The sequence below is a fragment of the Aspergillus foveolatus genome (assembly GCF_047715535.1).
Source record: "Aspergillus foveolatus strain CBS 279.81 unplaced genomic scaffold BDW70scaffold_14, whole genome shotgun sequence".
In the NCBI taxonomy this organism is placed as follows: Eukaryota; Fungi; Ascomycota; class Eurotiomycetes; order Eurotiales; family Aspergillaceae; genus Aspergillus; species Aspergillus foveolatus.
This window is the reverse complement of record NW_027396078.1, coordinates 428,174-441,832: the sequence shown is the minus strand read 5'-3', so window position 1 is coordinate 441,832 and position 13,659 is coordinate 428,174. Positions and strand designations below refer to the sequence as shown.

The window sequence follows — 13,659 nt, the reverse complement described above, 5'->3', positions numbered from 1 at the left end:
AAGTATAAAATCCAACCAAGATTTAGAACGCCATACAGGCACGAATCACATCCAGCGTGTTGCGCATAATCCTCTTTCCCTGGAACTCAATGAAATAATGTGGTGCACACTGTCTATTGCGCTTGACTCAGCCCTGTGACAATCGCATTGCCCGGGTGGCTATGTATGAGCGGCACGTCATGCGGACTGATGGGGCAAGTAAGTATTGGCATTATCTACCACTTCTAGTTATTTGTAGGGGCTGAAATAATGTTGTGGGTTATATGCCGAAGGCTGATCTGACTAGAAAGGGCTTGGAATTTGCACAGTTGTACACAGCCAGCCTTTGAAAGGTTGTCTGCTAGGCAGAATCATTTTCATCTACTTCTGCAGGATCACATGAAACCAGTTCTAAAGGATAGGTAGGATAGCCAGCCCAGAAAGATAGGGTCCAATCAATTCAAGCTCTATCATCGTAAACTCCAGCTTTTACCCACCCAGAGACAGCGGCAATGCAAAATCATATCTGAATTCAGAATAGACGGACATTCCATCCAACCCAACGCCAACGCCATTGCAATGTTGAAGGGACACGCAAAGCAAGGAAGGCTCTATATACGCGGTAAAGAGAGAAAGACAGGAAAGAAAAGAGAGTAGAGTGAGCAGAAGAGAAAGAGTATTTGAATAATGGGTGAAGAAAAGGAAAAAGACCCAGATGAGGGTGAAAGAATGAAAAAGATACCCAGAAATCAATGAGATGCAAGGAAGACGGAATTCGTGACGAGACAGGTAATCATGACAATGACCCCGTAGATGGCTAGCCCTAGACTCAATTTTCTGAGTATGGCCCTGCGCCAGTTGCGCGTGTGTCGGCGCAGTATCCCGCTCTCAGTGAGTGAACGAGATTGAATGCCGTCGTCCTCGCTCGCGCCGGAGATGTAACCGTCTTCAGCCTCATCGTCTTCTTTCATGAGACGCTGGTGCGCTGCTGAGTCTGGAGCTGAGATCTTGTAGTAGAACATGCCCGGGAGGATAAAGCTGATGCTTGTGCTTCCGGTACTGCCGACATAGGCAAGGACGGCTTCGAGAGAGGAAACGCTCATCGCGACAATGTAGCTCAGAATGAGGATTGATGTCGTGATTACAGAGAATCGAAGGTCACTCATTGGTTCCGGTGTTCGAGAACCTCGGGGACCTGCGGGAAGTAGAGGGTGGCGGTGAGGGGAGCCTTCGCTTCGAGAACGCGTGAAGCGCATGGGCCTCCAATGCAGAACTGCATCGACTGATGCCCTGCACGGGTGGCATTGGAGCGGGTAGGAGAACATGACAAGGATGACAATAGCGGCACGCCCAATCGTAGCCCATACGCCAGGCGGGTACATGCCAACGATATTTCCGCCCACGCTGTTGCCAAACGAGAGGTAACCCGTAATGGCAACGAGAATATAGGTGGTAGCTGAGCTTCCAATACTGGCGAGCACGACTGCTGTCGTTCTAAAGTGGCTATTGTTGCTAATCTCGTTGAGAATAGAAAACATCTGCACCGGTTAGCACGTCAATCCCACGGGAACACCAGCCAAGAGGAGGCATACATTCTGATGGCACGTAAAAGCGAATACGATCACCGGGAAGCTGCTGAGTGTCGGAACAGCCCCTGCCCAGCGAATGACACGAATCGGACCCCGGCCCTCTTTTGTGTCCCCAATGATAAAATGGTAGACGACCAGAATCACCAAATAGGCCATTGATACCAGAGCCGCGATACTTGTATATTTGAGTGAGTCCAGCCGCCGTAAATATGAGAGCGGAATAATAATCAACCTGGTCCGGTCAGCAAGGCATACGACCAATTAGGACCAAATAGTCATACATGAACGCCGTCACCCAAAAATGGCGGTCCACCAAGAAACCATACGCCGCCTCTCCAACGAAGCCCTGAACCACTCCCGGCATCAGGTCCCCGATGATAATGAGGTAGCTGACCCCGACACCGAAACACTTGATCGCGATCGCCGCATCGAATATCACAGCAGCGTTGGGATAGGTGATTTGCGACAGCGCAAAGAATGAAGCGCTACCCTTGTCAAGATACTGCGCGCATCGAGACTGAAGGTAGAGCCCAAAACCCGCCGTTACACCAGACCACAGTATCACGGATATGCCGAGGACGATTCCCATGTGTGAGATGGCGAGGGGCATGGCAAGGACACCGGCACCGACGACTGACGTAGTATATTAGATCGAGTTCATAAACCAGACCTAGTTGAATCAAGGGATACTCACTCGTATTGACCAAATTAATCACACAGCTAATCCAGCTAGCTTGTCCGTGCGACCCCGGATTTTGCTTCCCTCTGACTCCGCGCCTAGCTCTGTCAACGGCCATATAGAAACAGGACGCTCCGGGCTTCGTACCTTATAGAATTCGATCTGTAGCCATCTGAGGGCACAGCGCCGACCGCAGTTTCAACGTCCATCATCTTGGTGAAAACAGTGATAATCGTGAGGCGGAGTTTGAAGGCGACCGGGACTGATAAGGATGAATAGAACAAAAGAGCGATACAGCAAGCTCAACTGAAAGTACTGAATATGCCGGCGAGGGTGGCCGACATACTAGCCCCTTTAAACGACCGATAGAGCCGAGAAGAGGTGAGGGCCTTGAAATCTGTCCAGAAGGAGAGGAGAAGGCTGAAGCCGAAGTTAAAGTGAGACACACGACAAGAGTTGCAGTGTCTTTTGATTGCCGCCCTTAACCCGATATTAGTCAAGGAATCCGATCTCCTCCAATTCTTCCCCTCAGCCTCGCCGCCCCTTATCTACGACCGACAGTGCGGCACTTCACACATTAAATGAATTATTTCAAGGGTCTTCAATGTCATTTACTATTGGTCCTCGTTTGCGACTTCGCGGGCTTCGCCTAGTTGCGGCTTCATGATCAAGCACCCCACCCCCTCTCCCCCAGCAACTCCCAAACTTCATCCTCCAGCGCCGCCGCCGTGCTCACCGTATTCCCTGGCCGCGTCCCGGGTCCAGGGTCATTATACGGCGAGACAGACCTCACCGTCTTCGACACTTCCAAGATCGTGCCGCCTCTGATAGGATATACCTCCTTCCCTTCGTTGTTCTCGAAGTCTCCGATAACCTCGCTCGCTCGATCCTGCTGCACAAGCGCGAGCATCACGGTCGCGACTTCATCAGGCGTCACCCACTCATCCTTCTTATCATCCACTATCTTCAGTTTCTCCGGGTGGTCCGTCCAAAGCGGCGTTTTGATGACGCCCGGCGCAACAGCCGTAACGCGGATCCCGCACCGCTCGTCGAGTTTGGCGAGCGAGCGAACGAACCCATTGATCGCATGCTTTGTGGCGACGTAGATGGGCGCTGCTAGGAACGGATTCTGCCCTGCGATACTGGATATGTGCACAATCGCTTTGCGGCGCGTGCTGTCTGTTCCGGACTTGAGGAAGTGCGAGATTGCGAGCTGTGACGTGCGGATCGGGTGCGTGAGGTTGATGTCGATGAGAGCGTAGCGGTCGCCGTCCGGGGGGTCGCGGCTCACGGCCGTCCCTGGGGGGCGCCAGAAGTTACTCCAGTGCTTTAAGCGGTCGGTCAGTCAGCCTAGACGGACAAGGTAGGGATACTGTAGAGAGGACGCACCGGTTCATAAATCCCGGCGCCAGGGCAGACAACGTCCACCTCGCCAAACTCCTTCTCTGCAATCTCAAACATCTGCTCGAGCTGCTTCCACTCCCTCACGTCGGTTCGCTGGAATACAGCCCGGGGAGTCTTGCCCGCATACTGATCTACCAAGCTCTGAGCCTCAGGACGCAGGGCCAAGTCAGCGATAAGGACATTGCAGCCATTCTCCAAGAGCTGTTTCGCGAAACTCAGGTTGATTCCTACAAACAAACGTTTCTCAGTACATCTCACACTGTTAAGGATGGATCTTGGATAAACACACCAGAGCCAGCACCTGTCACAATAGCTGTCTTGCCCTGCACAAAGAATGACATGTTATGTTCTTGGTATGGTCGCCAGCAAAGAAGCCCTAACAATGTTTGTATTTGCAGTGTTCGTAATACTTGTGACGTTTGCGTGGTTGTGGTTCTGTCGTGAAACAAACTTAGGCTCCCGTCAGAAATGGTGCGTCTTTATATGTTGTGGTTACTTGTCACACGGATCCGGCCCAGCGCCAATAATCTCCCTACTGGGTAACAAAACTTGGGAGCACTATCTGCCGAGCTACCGAAGCCCAGCTAGAGGCGTGCGTGTCCTGACTCGGATTCGGCAGCTGATGAGATTCGCGGGGTAAGTATGCAATCGAGTTGAGGCCTTTGGTGGACCGGGGTGTGGGACAATTGAGGGGTCTGGCAGCGGCAGACGGAGTATAGACCGATCCCGTACATCATCTCAAGGTTCGAAACTTGAACATCTAAGATATCTGGTCAATGTATATAGCCAGTAAATAGGCGAGAAGCTGTCCATAGTTTGCAAGCGCCAGTTCTACGCACAAGTGGTTACAAACCGGTTAGCCTACGCTTTGGTATTATTCGCATGTACCGCATGCATACTTCGGTACATGATGGGGGACCGGACCCAGTCCGATTTCAAGACTCCACCTCGGAGGGCCCGGAATGATGAATTGCCTGAATTGCCTGAATCTGCCTTTTATGCTGCTGATTTCAAGTGGAGATACAGCTGTGGTGAACTGCTTCATGCACGAGATAGCACATCTCGGCCCGGTAGCAGTCTCGACTTAGGTTGACCGCGTTCGAGGTCCTCATTCTTAGAGCATGAGAACTACTCTCCGTTCTAGCTAAGGCGCTATTTATTCATCTCGCTAACTGCCCAGGTATGTCCTCAGTAGAACTATTTGCAGCGAAGACTGCCTGCAGTCTTGTAGATCAAACAAGGACTATTACCGCTCAATCTGTCTGAGGTATATGGTCATAAGTACCAAAAGATTTGAGGAGAATATGAGTGAGCTAACGAAATAGTGCAGCAGGAAGTAGAGAACCAGAAGTAGACCAGGCCCAGAATGGGCAATATTATACTATACGCATTACAGAACATGTTTTTTACTGACTGCGAATGTCCAGGGGATCGAAAGTCTGGGCCTGGTAATGTATTGTAACCACACTGCTAAAGTAGGCTTCCAGGACTTGAACACCATGAGGAACGAGAGGCTTGCAGGGTAGCTCTTATGCTTCTAGCTAATTAAGAGTCAACCTTTTGGTGAGACTATTATATTCTGAGAGCCAAGTTTCCACAATTTTCTATTTTATCTATTAGTTCTTGTTAATTTGTCTTTGTAGGTCCTGGCAGTCAGTCATGTATACCTAATGGCGGGTGTCGCTCTTTAGTAACCTAGTATGATAGAGGTATGGGGAAGTGCACAGAGTCAACTATTCTCCCTTCACTAAGTACAGCATTGTTTATACTAAGAATTTATTCGCATACGGGTCCCTTTAGACTGGTATCTTGCTAGAGTTGCCCAAAGATCCATGTAATAGTACAGAATACAAAACACAGCAAGGAGCTACAGGGCGTTGCCGTAATTAAGAGTGCAAGGCTATACATGAAAGAGATATAAAACAAGGTAGCCTTTCTCAGAAGCAATCAGCTACCAAGTCCGGATATACAGTAGAAGAGTCTTCAAAGGACCAGCCAGTAATCTTCAGCATTGGGGATAACGCTGTCCTACCATGACGGCTCGGGCACATTGAACAAAGAGATTCAGATGCAACAAAGCTCATAATTTGTGCCTATCTAAGTCATCAGCCGTCAGCTAGTATTGACAGTAACGCTCTGACTATCCAAATCATCTGAGTTGATCCTACCCTCATATTATAGGCATTCGCGCTCTGGTTGTCTTGGGGATGATATGGTAAGATTTGCAGGACAAAACAGCTTGGTTGGAAGATACTGATGAACTAAACAACTAATAGGATCTTAACAGTTACTTGATAAAGGTTTAGGTATCCTAATTTGTTGGAGACTTTGCCGGTTTTATATGCTAACGTCTGTACGTTCTCAAGCTTACAAGGCTGCTGTAGGGTATTGAAGGGAATCCAAGAACAAGATTGAAGATAGCTACTGTTTTATTTGTAAATCTTTCTTTCTTGTGGGTTTAGCGCAAAGAGTACATGAATATACGAGTCCTACCGTGAATTTGTTATGCTAAAATTTGAATATTTATGCATATTTAGTCTTTGATTAGTGAATCAGGTCAGAAAGAGGCCTCCAGCCTCAGAGTCTTATTCAGAATTTTCTTAAATCTGATTGGGTTCTGAGATTAATACTGGAATTAGGCTGTGTTGTGTTAAGTCGGCCATGAATACATTCAACAGAGCATGGCACGTCTTTGTCTAACCTACCACTCCTCCAGAAGAAACACCTCGCATCTTTGTTCCTTCTTCACCACCCATCACTCTTTCTACGCTTCACTCCTTTCTTGATACTCTGAATACCTTTGAATCTGCATGGTTGTTTCTTGCCCCTATTCAGTGTTCTTCCTTTCTCTTAGGAGCAAAGACTAGTTCATTTCATTGCTCCAAGATAGAACGCCAATCCTCCAGCCGTCATGGAAAACGCACTCTCACCTCTTCAGCATGCCTTCAACGCATTCCTGTTGAGCATGCCGCCTCAACAGCTGGATGACTTGGTCAAGCATCTACAGGACGTCAAGGCCCAGGAGCAGAGACCACCAGTCTTCAGAAACGAGATCCCAGCCATTCGTACCAACACAACCCAAGACGCACGTCATACCTTTCCTACTTTTCCAAGCTCAAAGCACCGCCCGGCATCTTCACGAGGAAGACGGGTTCATGACGGGAAACGAAGGCCTCTCAATAGTTTCATCGCATTCAGAAGTAAGTCACTTCACAACTCCCTGAGGGTTGGGCGAGCACTTGGTGACCAAAATTCTAGGTTTCTACTCTGCAATTTTCCCAGACATCACTCAGAAATCAAAGTCCGGTATTCTTCGCTTCCTTTGGCAAAACGACCCTTTCAAAGCCAAGTGGACCATACTCGCGAAGGCCTATTCCATCATTCGTGACAAACACGATGATGAAGTCTCTCTTGAGTCTTTCTTGACTTTGAATGCTGAGCTTATTGGTGTTACTCAGCCAGACCGTTACCTTGATGCCATGGGCTGGGAGTTAACGCTCAATGATCAGCAACAGTATACCATGGCCCGAGTCAAAAGTCCAGTGGCAACGGAAGCTCAACTTTCTACCCACTTCTCAGTCGACGACCTTATCAAACACTGCTATGCTACCGGTTATGTTACAGAGGACAAGCGAAAGAAGGAGATTCGAGGCCACAATGCCCCTGTCATGGCATTTGCTACTCAGCCTGCCTTGGTCATCCACAAAAATAACAGTCTTCAAATCTCCGGGAATCATACCGTCGTCTCAACCAACGGCTCTGAGAGTGTGACAAAGGAGACCCCGTCCTTTGAACCGACCGAAGCTACAGAACTTCCGTACCCCAATGATATCGTTAGCCCAGTTCCCGGGGACTCTTCTTTCGAAAGTACTGATGCAACTCGCATATATCAGCGTCCACATTGTCACACCTCGCAGGCGGAAAACTATCTCGACATGGCAAATATGCAATTTCACACCTGGGACGACCAAACTGCTCTTCTTCCTTACAACACAGGGCCGCTGATGCAAGAATCGTTCGACGCACTTGATTTTAAGCCTTTCCTAAACATCTAGGGTCTCGGTTAATTCCAGGCAACCCATGGTCTTTTCGAAAGGCCGTGTACACAGACACTACGCGTATTCTGTGCACCATCGTCCCATCTGGCTGTTGTACTGTTTCGTGCACATACTCATCCCATTTGTTCTTGGCTCTTTCAACCAATAGCCTCCGAACCCCGAACTATGACACCGTACTCGCATAGGCCACGGCAATCGGCTCAGAGATGAGACCGATAGTGTTGACCAAGAAGAGAGTCACTTTCCTGTTGTCCGCCGGAACGGATGCTGCAAGCCATCATAAGGACCGGGCCTCTCGTATAAATTTCCCTATCTACTTCCATACTATTTCACGTCCAATTCCGCCCCGTTTGATCGGTCAGATCTGCAATATCTCGCATTTTTTCGAATGCGTTTCTATCTATCCAAGGTGAGAATCTATCCATGCTGTCAACACCTACTTAACCTTTCTGCTTCGTTCCCTCTGACATTTATTGCAGTTAAGGAAATAATTCTATCTACGGATCACGACGGGCAGGCGGAGCAGCATAATAGCACGAACCAACTACGAAATCTTGGTGGGACAGGCTAGTATCGATCTCTTCCGTTTTATGTTGTTGCCTTGCGTCTGAGCCATAGGACTCTGTTCCTTCGAGTTTTCCAATAGACTTGGGCGTGCATGAGGTTTCATGTATGGGGGAAAGCATCAATACCGGCTCATTTGTTACTGTCGGTCTCAGTTTCAGAGACTAAATAGAATTATGGCCCGCAATGAAAGTAGAAAGAGTCCTTGATGACAGACGAGCGAAGTGCATGAGAACAAATTTGAGATAAATAATCGTCAATTCCTACAGCTACTACCTGGTCTCCGCCGGGCTAGGTGTCTACCGACTCGGCTCATATGTGTATAGGCGCACAATCACCAATTGCTGGGGCTGCAGGTCTTCTTCTGCAGCTTTTCCACATCTCTCCAATAGGCTATACTATCGTTGTTCTTTAAAGTGAACCAGGACGGCTAGGCATGCAATATTATCAAAAAATCGAGTCTCAGAAGTGAGCCAATTATCCGCCGCTAGAGAGAGAATCCTCAGTTTGCCTCCTCGTCAGATTTTGAACACGTCAGCCACATTTCCTCTTTCAAGCTTACTCATGTTTGTAGGGGTACATCGGTCCTGCAGATTTCTAATGTAGAGATAACGAGCAGGGATAAGGGTAGCGCATAATGAATCAATTATACAGAAGCTGGAATGCCAGTATAAAGTCTAAAGGAAAGAAGCCATAATCATACCCGATAATCCTGATACCATCGCGGCTTTAAATCCGGAAACCTGCGTTGCGTGCTAATATATCATTTCTCAACGTATCTAAGCCCGCCGGTAGTTAAGGGTAGGGAGTGTCTAGCTGTGAAGTCGAAGACCATGGAATCGCCACCGGCACTACTCCGTAGTACTAGTGGCCCATATCTCTAAGATCAATCTCGTCCCAATGAGTTTATCACTTAATCCCACTGCAGAGTCAACGGCAAACAGGAATAGTCTAGGTACGGTTGATCTACGTCCTGGACAAAGAGCTCGATCATAGGTGGTTGAGAGATAAGTTCTTGGCCGAAGTCAAACCAGACAGAGATCGGCAAGCAAATCCTTGTGCTTGTTACAGACTGCAGGACTAGAGGTTTGGTCAACTCTTATTGACACTGAAAATGACATATGGACGGTGGTATAACAAGCCATAGGGGAAAACAGCCAAAATGAACGTAAAAAGTACAGTAGAGAATGAAATGAAAGCATAACGAGAGACACTGTGTCCAAATACTGGAACTGCCAGGAGTCAATATAATATTCTGCACCACCACTACTCCGAGTTCATGGGCCGGTGATCTAATCCTCCTGATAAGAAATCTTGCGCATTTCTCCCAGACGAGTCCGGGCGCGAGCAAGGGCATTCTCAAGTTGAAGTATTTCGACCTAAAACGAGATAGCTATTAGTTACCAGCCAAAGCAGAAAGACAGACAATAATCAATGTTCAATGTTGCGGGAAAGCGAAAGCAGGAAGGCGAAGGGAAAATACCTGTTGTTCCATTTCCTGTACTTTGAACTCGTGCGAGCTGAGCTTGGAGTAGTCCACCGCCTCATTGTCGTCGCGGTTCTTCTCGGTAATAATATCCTGCACTTGTCGTACCAGAGCCCTACAGGCTGCACCAACAGCTTTGCTAGCAGTCTCCAGACGATCTTGAGTTTTGCTCATGAAAGTAGCCTTTACACGACTAGCAGCGACCAACTGTGCCGTGCTAGCAGCAACATCGTTACTAGCCACAATAAGCTGTTCGGGCGAGTTGCGGCCGGAGATCACACCGTCCGCAGTCTCAATCAATGTGTTGGTTGAGGAGGCGACAGCCTTGGCAGCAGAGATAAGACCTTCCGTCCACCGGTTATTCTTCTTGTAAAAAGCTGTTTTGGAAGCACTGCCACGTCCTTCGCGGACAATCTCCTGTTGGGACGCGGTGGCAGCCTTGATGAGCTCCGCGATTGCACCCGTGACGGCGATCGCAGCCTCCAAGATCACGTCGTTAATCTTCAACTCGTAGGTGGAGAAGCCATCACGAGGTTTGCTCTTGAGCTTCGCAAGTCTTTGGACAGCGGCATCAATGGCGTCCGCGGCTTTCGAAAGCTCTTGGTCCACCAAGTCGCCCAGGTCTCCGTTAGTCTGGAGTCGACTACTCTTTGGCGCAAAGGCATCAACGAGTTTTGACAGGGCTTGTAAGTCCCTTTGCACCTCAGAGTTGTTGTTGATGACGACATCCGCCTTTTGCAGGGCTTCTAAGCCCTCGAGACGGAAAGATTGGAGCCCACGGAAGAAACGAACAGTGGCCTGGGCGGACTTGCGAGCAGCGCTTAATAGTTGATCTGCGCTCTTGTCGTCACTAGCAAAGCGAGTTAAACCCTTGGTGTTACTAAGGACATCGGCGATAGCCCCAGAGAAGGTAGAGACAGTGCGAATTATCTCAGCATGAGGACTATTGGGTCCGTCACTAATGTAGTTGTTAAACGCAGTGGAGAATTCCGTTGCTGACGCAGATGCTTTCTCAATCTGTGAGAGGACGTATGGTGGAGAAGCATTCTGGTTACCAGCCTGCATGGTAGAATCTAGCTCATAAAGTGCATCATCGACACGCTGCACACCGGTCTGGAGAACTGAATCGATAATATCATTAATCTTTGAGACTGTGCCGTGCAAGACGTGGTCGATCTGGGTATCCAGCGCTTTGTCGGCATCACCTTGGCTCTGCGATATGAGTTAGAGGGTATTGAAACAGGAAGCCAGTTCTTTCACGAAAACGTACCAGCTTCAGCTCCTCTAGTTCTAGAAGGGCTTCGTCCATAGCAGCCTGCATTGCTTCAAGTTCTGTTTCTTTCTCACGAAGCGCGAGTTCGTGGTCGCCGTTTCGCATCTCGTTATTCTTGGTATATTCCTCCAGGGCGCGCGTTTTATTCTAGAGTTTGATCAGTACAACGTTAAAGGAAACTGTCTTTTCGACATACCCTCAGTGCTTCCTCTAGATCAGCCATTTCTCTGTTGTACTTCGAGAGCAAGGAGGAGATTTCGGTGCCTTTCTGGCGCTCCGCGTTCTCTGCGCGCTCGATAGCGAAACGAAGTTCCCGCTTGACCTTTTCCAGCTCATCCTTGTTGCTTCCCGTCAGGCGGTCCCTGTCATGCAGAGCACGATCCCGCTCCCGGATCATGTCAGCCAACTCAAGGTTCTTCGTCTTAAGCTCACGCTCTAGTTTCTCTCGTCGCTCTATTGCTTCTTGGGCGGACGCTGCCTTTAGTTTGAGGCTTTTTGTTGTCTGGAGTAAATCTAGGTGCTCCTGGCGAAGTTGAGAATAAAGTTTCGCCAGAGCTTCATACTTGCTTCTCCATGTGTTGACCTGCTCCTGAAGGGATCTAATCTGATCGTCCTTTGAGGCATTCTGCATGTTCAAGTTCGACGTCAGCTGACTCATTTGTTCCTCAAGATCTTTCACACGGCGGTCGTATTGCTGGAGCATCAGCTGATCCCGCTCATATTGTGCACGAGCATTCAGGTTCTCCCTTTCAAGCTCAGCAAGTCGACCTTGTGTTTGGCTCTGATATTGTTCGCGCATAAGTTGTTCCTGAGCAAGACGCTGTTGCTCCGCTTGTAAACGTTGTTGTTCCTCAAAGTCACGCTGGGCTTGCTGCTGCGCAAGTAATTGTTGGCGTTGCTGCTCCTCCCACTGCTGCTGAAGACGCTGCTGCTCCGCTTCAAATTCCTCCTGCTGCCGGCGAGCCTCGGTGCTCCAGAAATCATTAATGGGCTCCGGCTCAACGGCCACGGATTTCGGTGGAGGAGATGGCGCGGCCTCAACCTCCTTCGTGGGCCGCTTCGGCAAGGCTGGTCGTTCTTCTTCGTCTCCGAGTAAATTTGGTGGATCCTGGGGGAGTTTTGGAATAGTGATCAGGCTGGTCAGGTAACGCAGGTTCGAACACTCATAGTAGAATCGGACCAAGCGGTGATGTTGAGCATCGTAGCGCCCATGTAGAGGTGAAAGTGCATCAGCATCGCCAGTCGCTGATTTACAAAACTGTGGTCAGTAGGAAGGTACATAATGGCATGGAGGAACCCACCTGTGTGCATCGCCCTCAACATGCTGGTGATGAATTTATAAATCCCGTAGCTTTCTTGCACAAGAGGAACCAACGCCGAAATCCGGCACTCATTGTGAGTTCCTGACTGGAAGTGCGAGAAAATAAGTTTCTGAAAAGCATCAATTTGATCTTGTAGACCCATAAGGTCAGTGATGGTCTCATAGCTAGCTCGACGTTAGTTGAAATAGCAATGAAGAGAGCGGTATACCATTACCCTTCATTCGGATCATTGATCGTCTTCAGACTAATGTATTCCTCGTATTCAAACAATCCTAGAGCAGCAGCCTCAGTAATCGCGCGGGTGAGATCGAATCGGTCCCCATACCATTGAATTCGGGGTGATTTCGGTGAAAAGCCAACTTGGACTCCAAGAAGAAGACGTACTCCCTTATCAAAGGACCGTAGCCTACAAGCATACCATCAGTAAGGCTGCGGCCGCGGAATTGAGTGCGGACTAGGAACTGAAGCACCTCGAATGCCTTCTCCTCCAACGCCCCTCATCAAGCTATCGATCCAATTGGCATGCTGCTGGGCTTCGCGGATTACTACCGGATGCCCCTCCTGGAGGACCTTATGTATCGTGATAAGAGCCTTGAACGTTTGGACTTCGTCGGCGAGCACCGGTTGGCTGTTCATATACCGGGTTAGGTTCGGAAAAAGATATACTTTATCGGCGTAACCAGACATACACTTTCATCCCGGCCCAAAACGCCGCAGATGATTTATGGTCCCATGTATAAACAATGCAGCTTCGAACATGTTTTCCTACAAACATGATATCAGTTGGCGGCGTTCTGGGTGCGTACAGGGCCAACTTGGGTTGGACTGTCGGGTGGCGGCGGGGGGGTAGCTCGCACGTTTAGGGGCAGTTTCCTCTGGACGCAACCGGGTCAGCCATATAACGCTCCAGGATCTAGCGGGCGAAGTAGTCTTTATACGTACCAATGCTTGTGGCCTTGCGAATGTTTATCGCCAGATCAGCCTCCGTTCTGCGGGGTCAGTCGTCAGCCCCAGGCTCCAAAAGAGTACAGAGTCTAAGACCAATCCCTAATTACCTACCGACTCATCCTGTAAGCAGCGAAGTAAGAACGATAGACGACCGAGGGCGCTTGGGGCCGGAGGAATAGGGCGCGGACAACCTAGTCTAAAGGTGAACGAGCGCGATGTGTGAGAGGTCGGGCGGTTTGAGAGTCGAATAGTCGGGAATGAGAAGGAATCAAAAGAAGGTGTGGCCGCGCAAACGACAAAGTTAGATACTAGACTAGATAAAAGGGGAGAAGGAATGACGTTCGGATAGATTAGTGG

General features: G+C 49.1%; 3 protein-coding genes across 3 annotated transcripts; 1 reads left to right on the top strand and 2 right to left on the bottom strand.

Annotated features, from left to right (window-relative positions):
• Positions 1-728: 728 nt before the first annotated feature.
• On the bottom strand, positions 729-3,992 carry BDW70DRAFT_149075 (transmembrane amino acid transporter protein-domain-containing protein; the record flags this gene model as incomplete). The annotated part of the gene is made up of 7 exons (XM_073738955.1): positions 729-1,517; positions 1,572-1,800; positions 1,850-2,201; positions 2,263-2,351; positions 2,928-3,574; positions 3,637-3,878; positions 3,941-3,992. 7 exons carry the CDS (start codon positions 3,990-3,992, stop codon positions 729-731), a joined length of 2,400 nt encoding a protein of 799 aa, XP_073597698.1.
• A 2,448-nt stretch (positions 3,993-6,440) lies between these two features.
• BDW70DRAFT_166678 (mating-type protein MAT alpha 1-domain-containing protein) lies at positions 6,441-7,706 on the top strand (the record flags this gene model as incomplete). The annotated part of the gene is made up of 2 exons (XM_073742057.1): positions 6,441-6,851; positions 6,910-7,706. The coding sequence occupies exons 1-2, from the start codon at positions 6,563-6,565 to the stop codon at positions 7,704-7,706; spliced, it is 1,086 nt and encodes a 361-aa protein (XP_073597697.1). The 5' UTR covers positions 6,441-6,562.
• A 1,525-nt stretch (positions 7,707-9,231) lies between these two features.
• Positions 9,232-13,645, bottom strand: BDW70DRAFT_133176 (putative cytoskeleton assembly control protein Sla2). Its single transcript, XM_073736280.1, has 12 exons — positions 13,414-13,645; positions 13,297-13,343; positions 13,212-13,229; positions 13,044-13,119; positions 12,825-12,982; positions 12,680-12,760; positions 12,569-12,626; positions 12,334-12,518; positions 11,229-12,277; positions 11,030-11,179; positions 9,757-10,971; positions 9,232-9,652 (listed from the first exon to the last, which is right to left on the bottom strand). Exons 1-12 carry the CDS (start codon positions 13,419-13,421, stop codon positions 9,566-9,568), a joined length of 3,132 nt encoding a protein of 1,043 aa, XP_073597696.1. The 5' UTR covers positions 13,422-13,645; the 3' UTR covers positions 9,232-9,565.
• Between the last annotated feature and the right edge of the window lie 14 nt (positions 13,646-13,659).

Coding starts and splice junctions, on each gene's coding strand:
- BDW70DRAFT_133176 (XM_073736280.1), bottom strand. Junction 12,627..12,679: donor AAATCACCCCGAATTCAATG/GTATGGGGACCG, acceptor CTGCTGCTCTAG/GATTGTTTGAATACGAGGAA. Junction 9,653..9,756: donor TACAGGAAATGGAACAACAG/GTATTTTCCCTT, acceptor ATCTCGTTTTAG/GTCGAAATACTTCAACTTGA.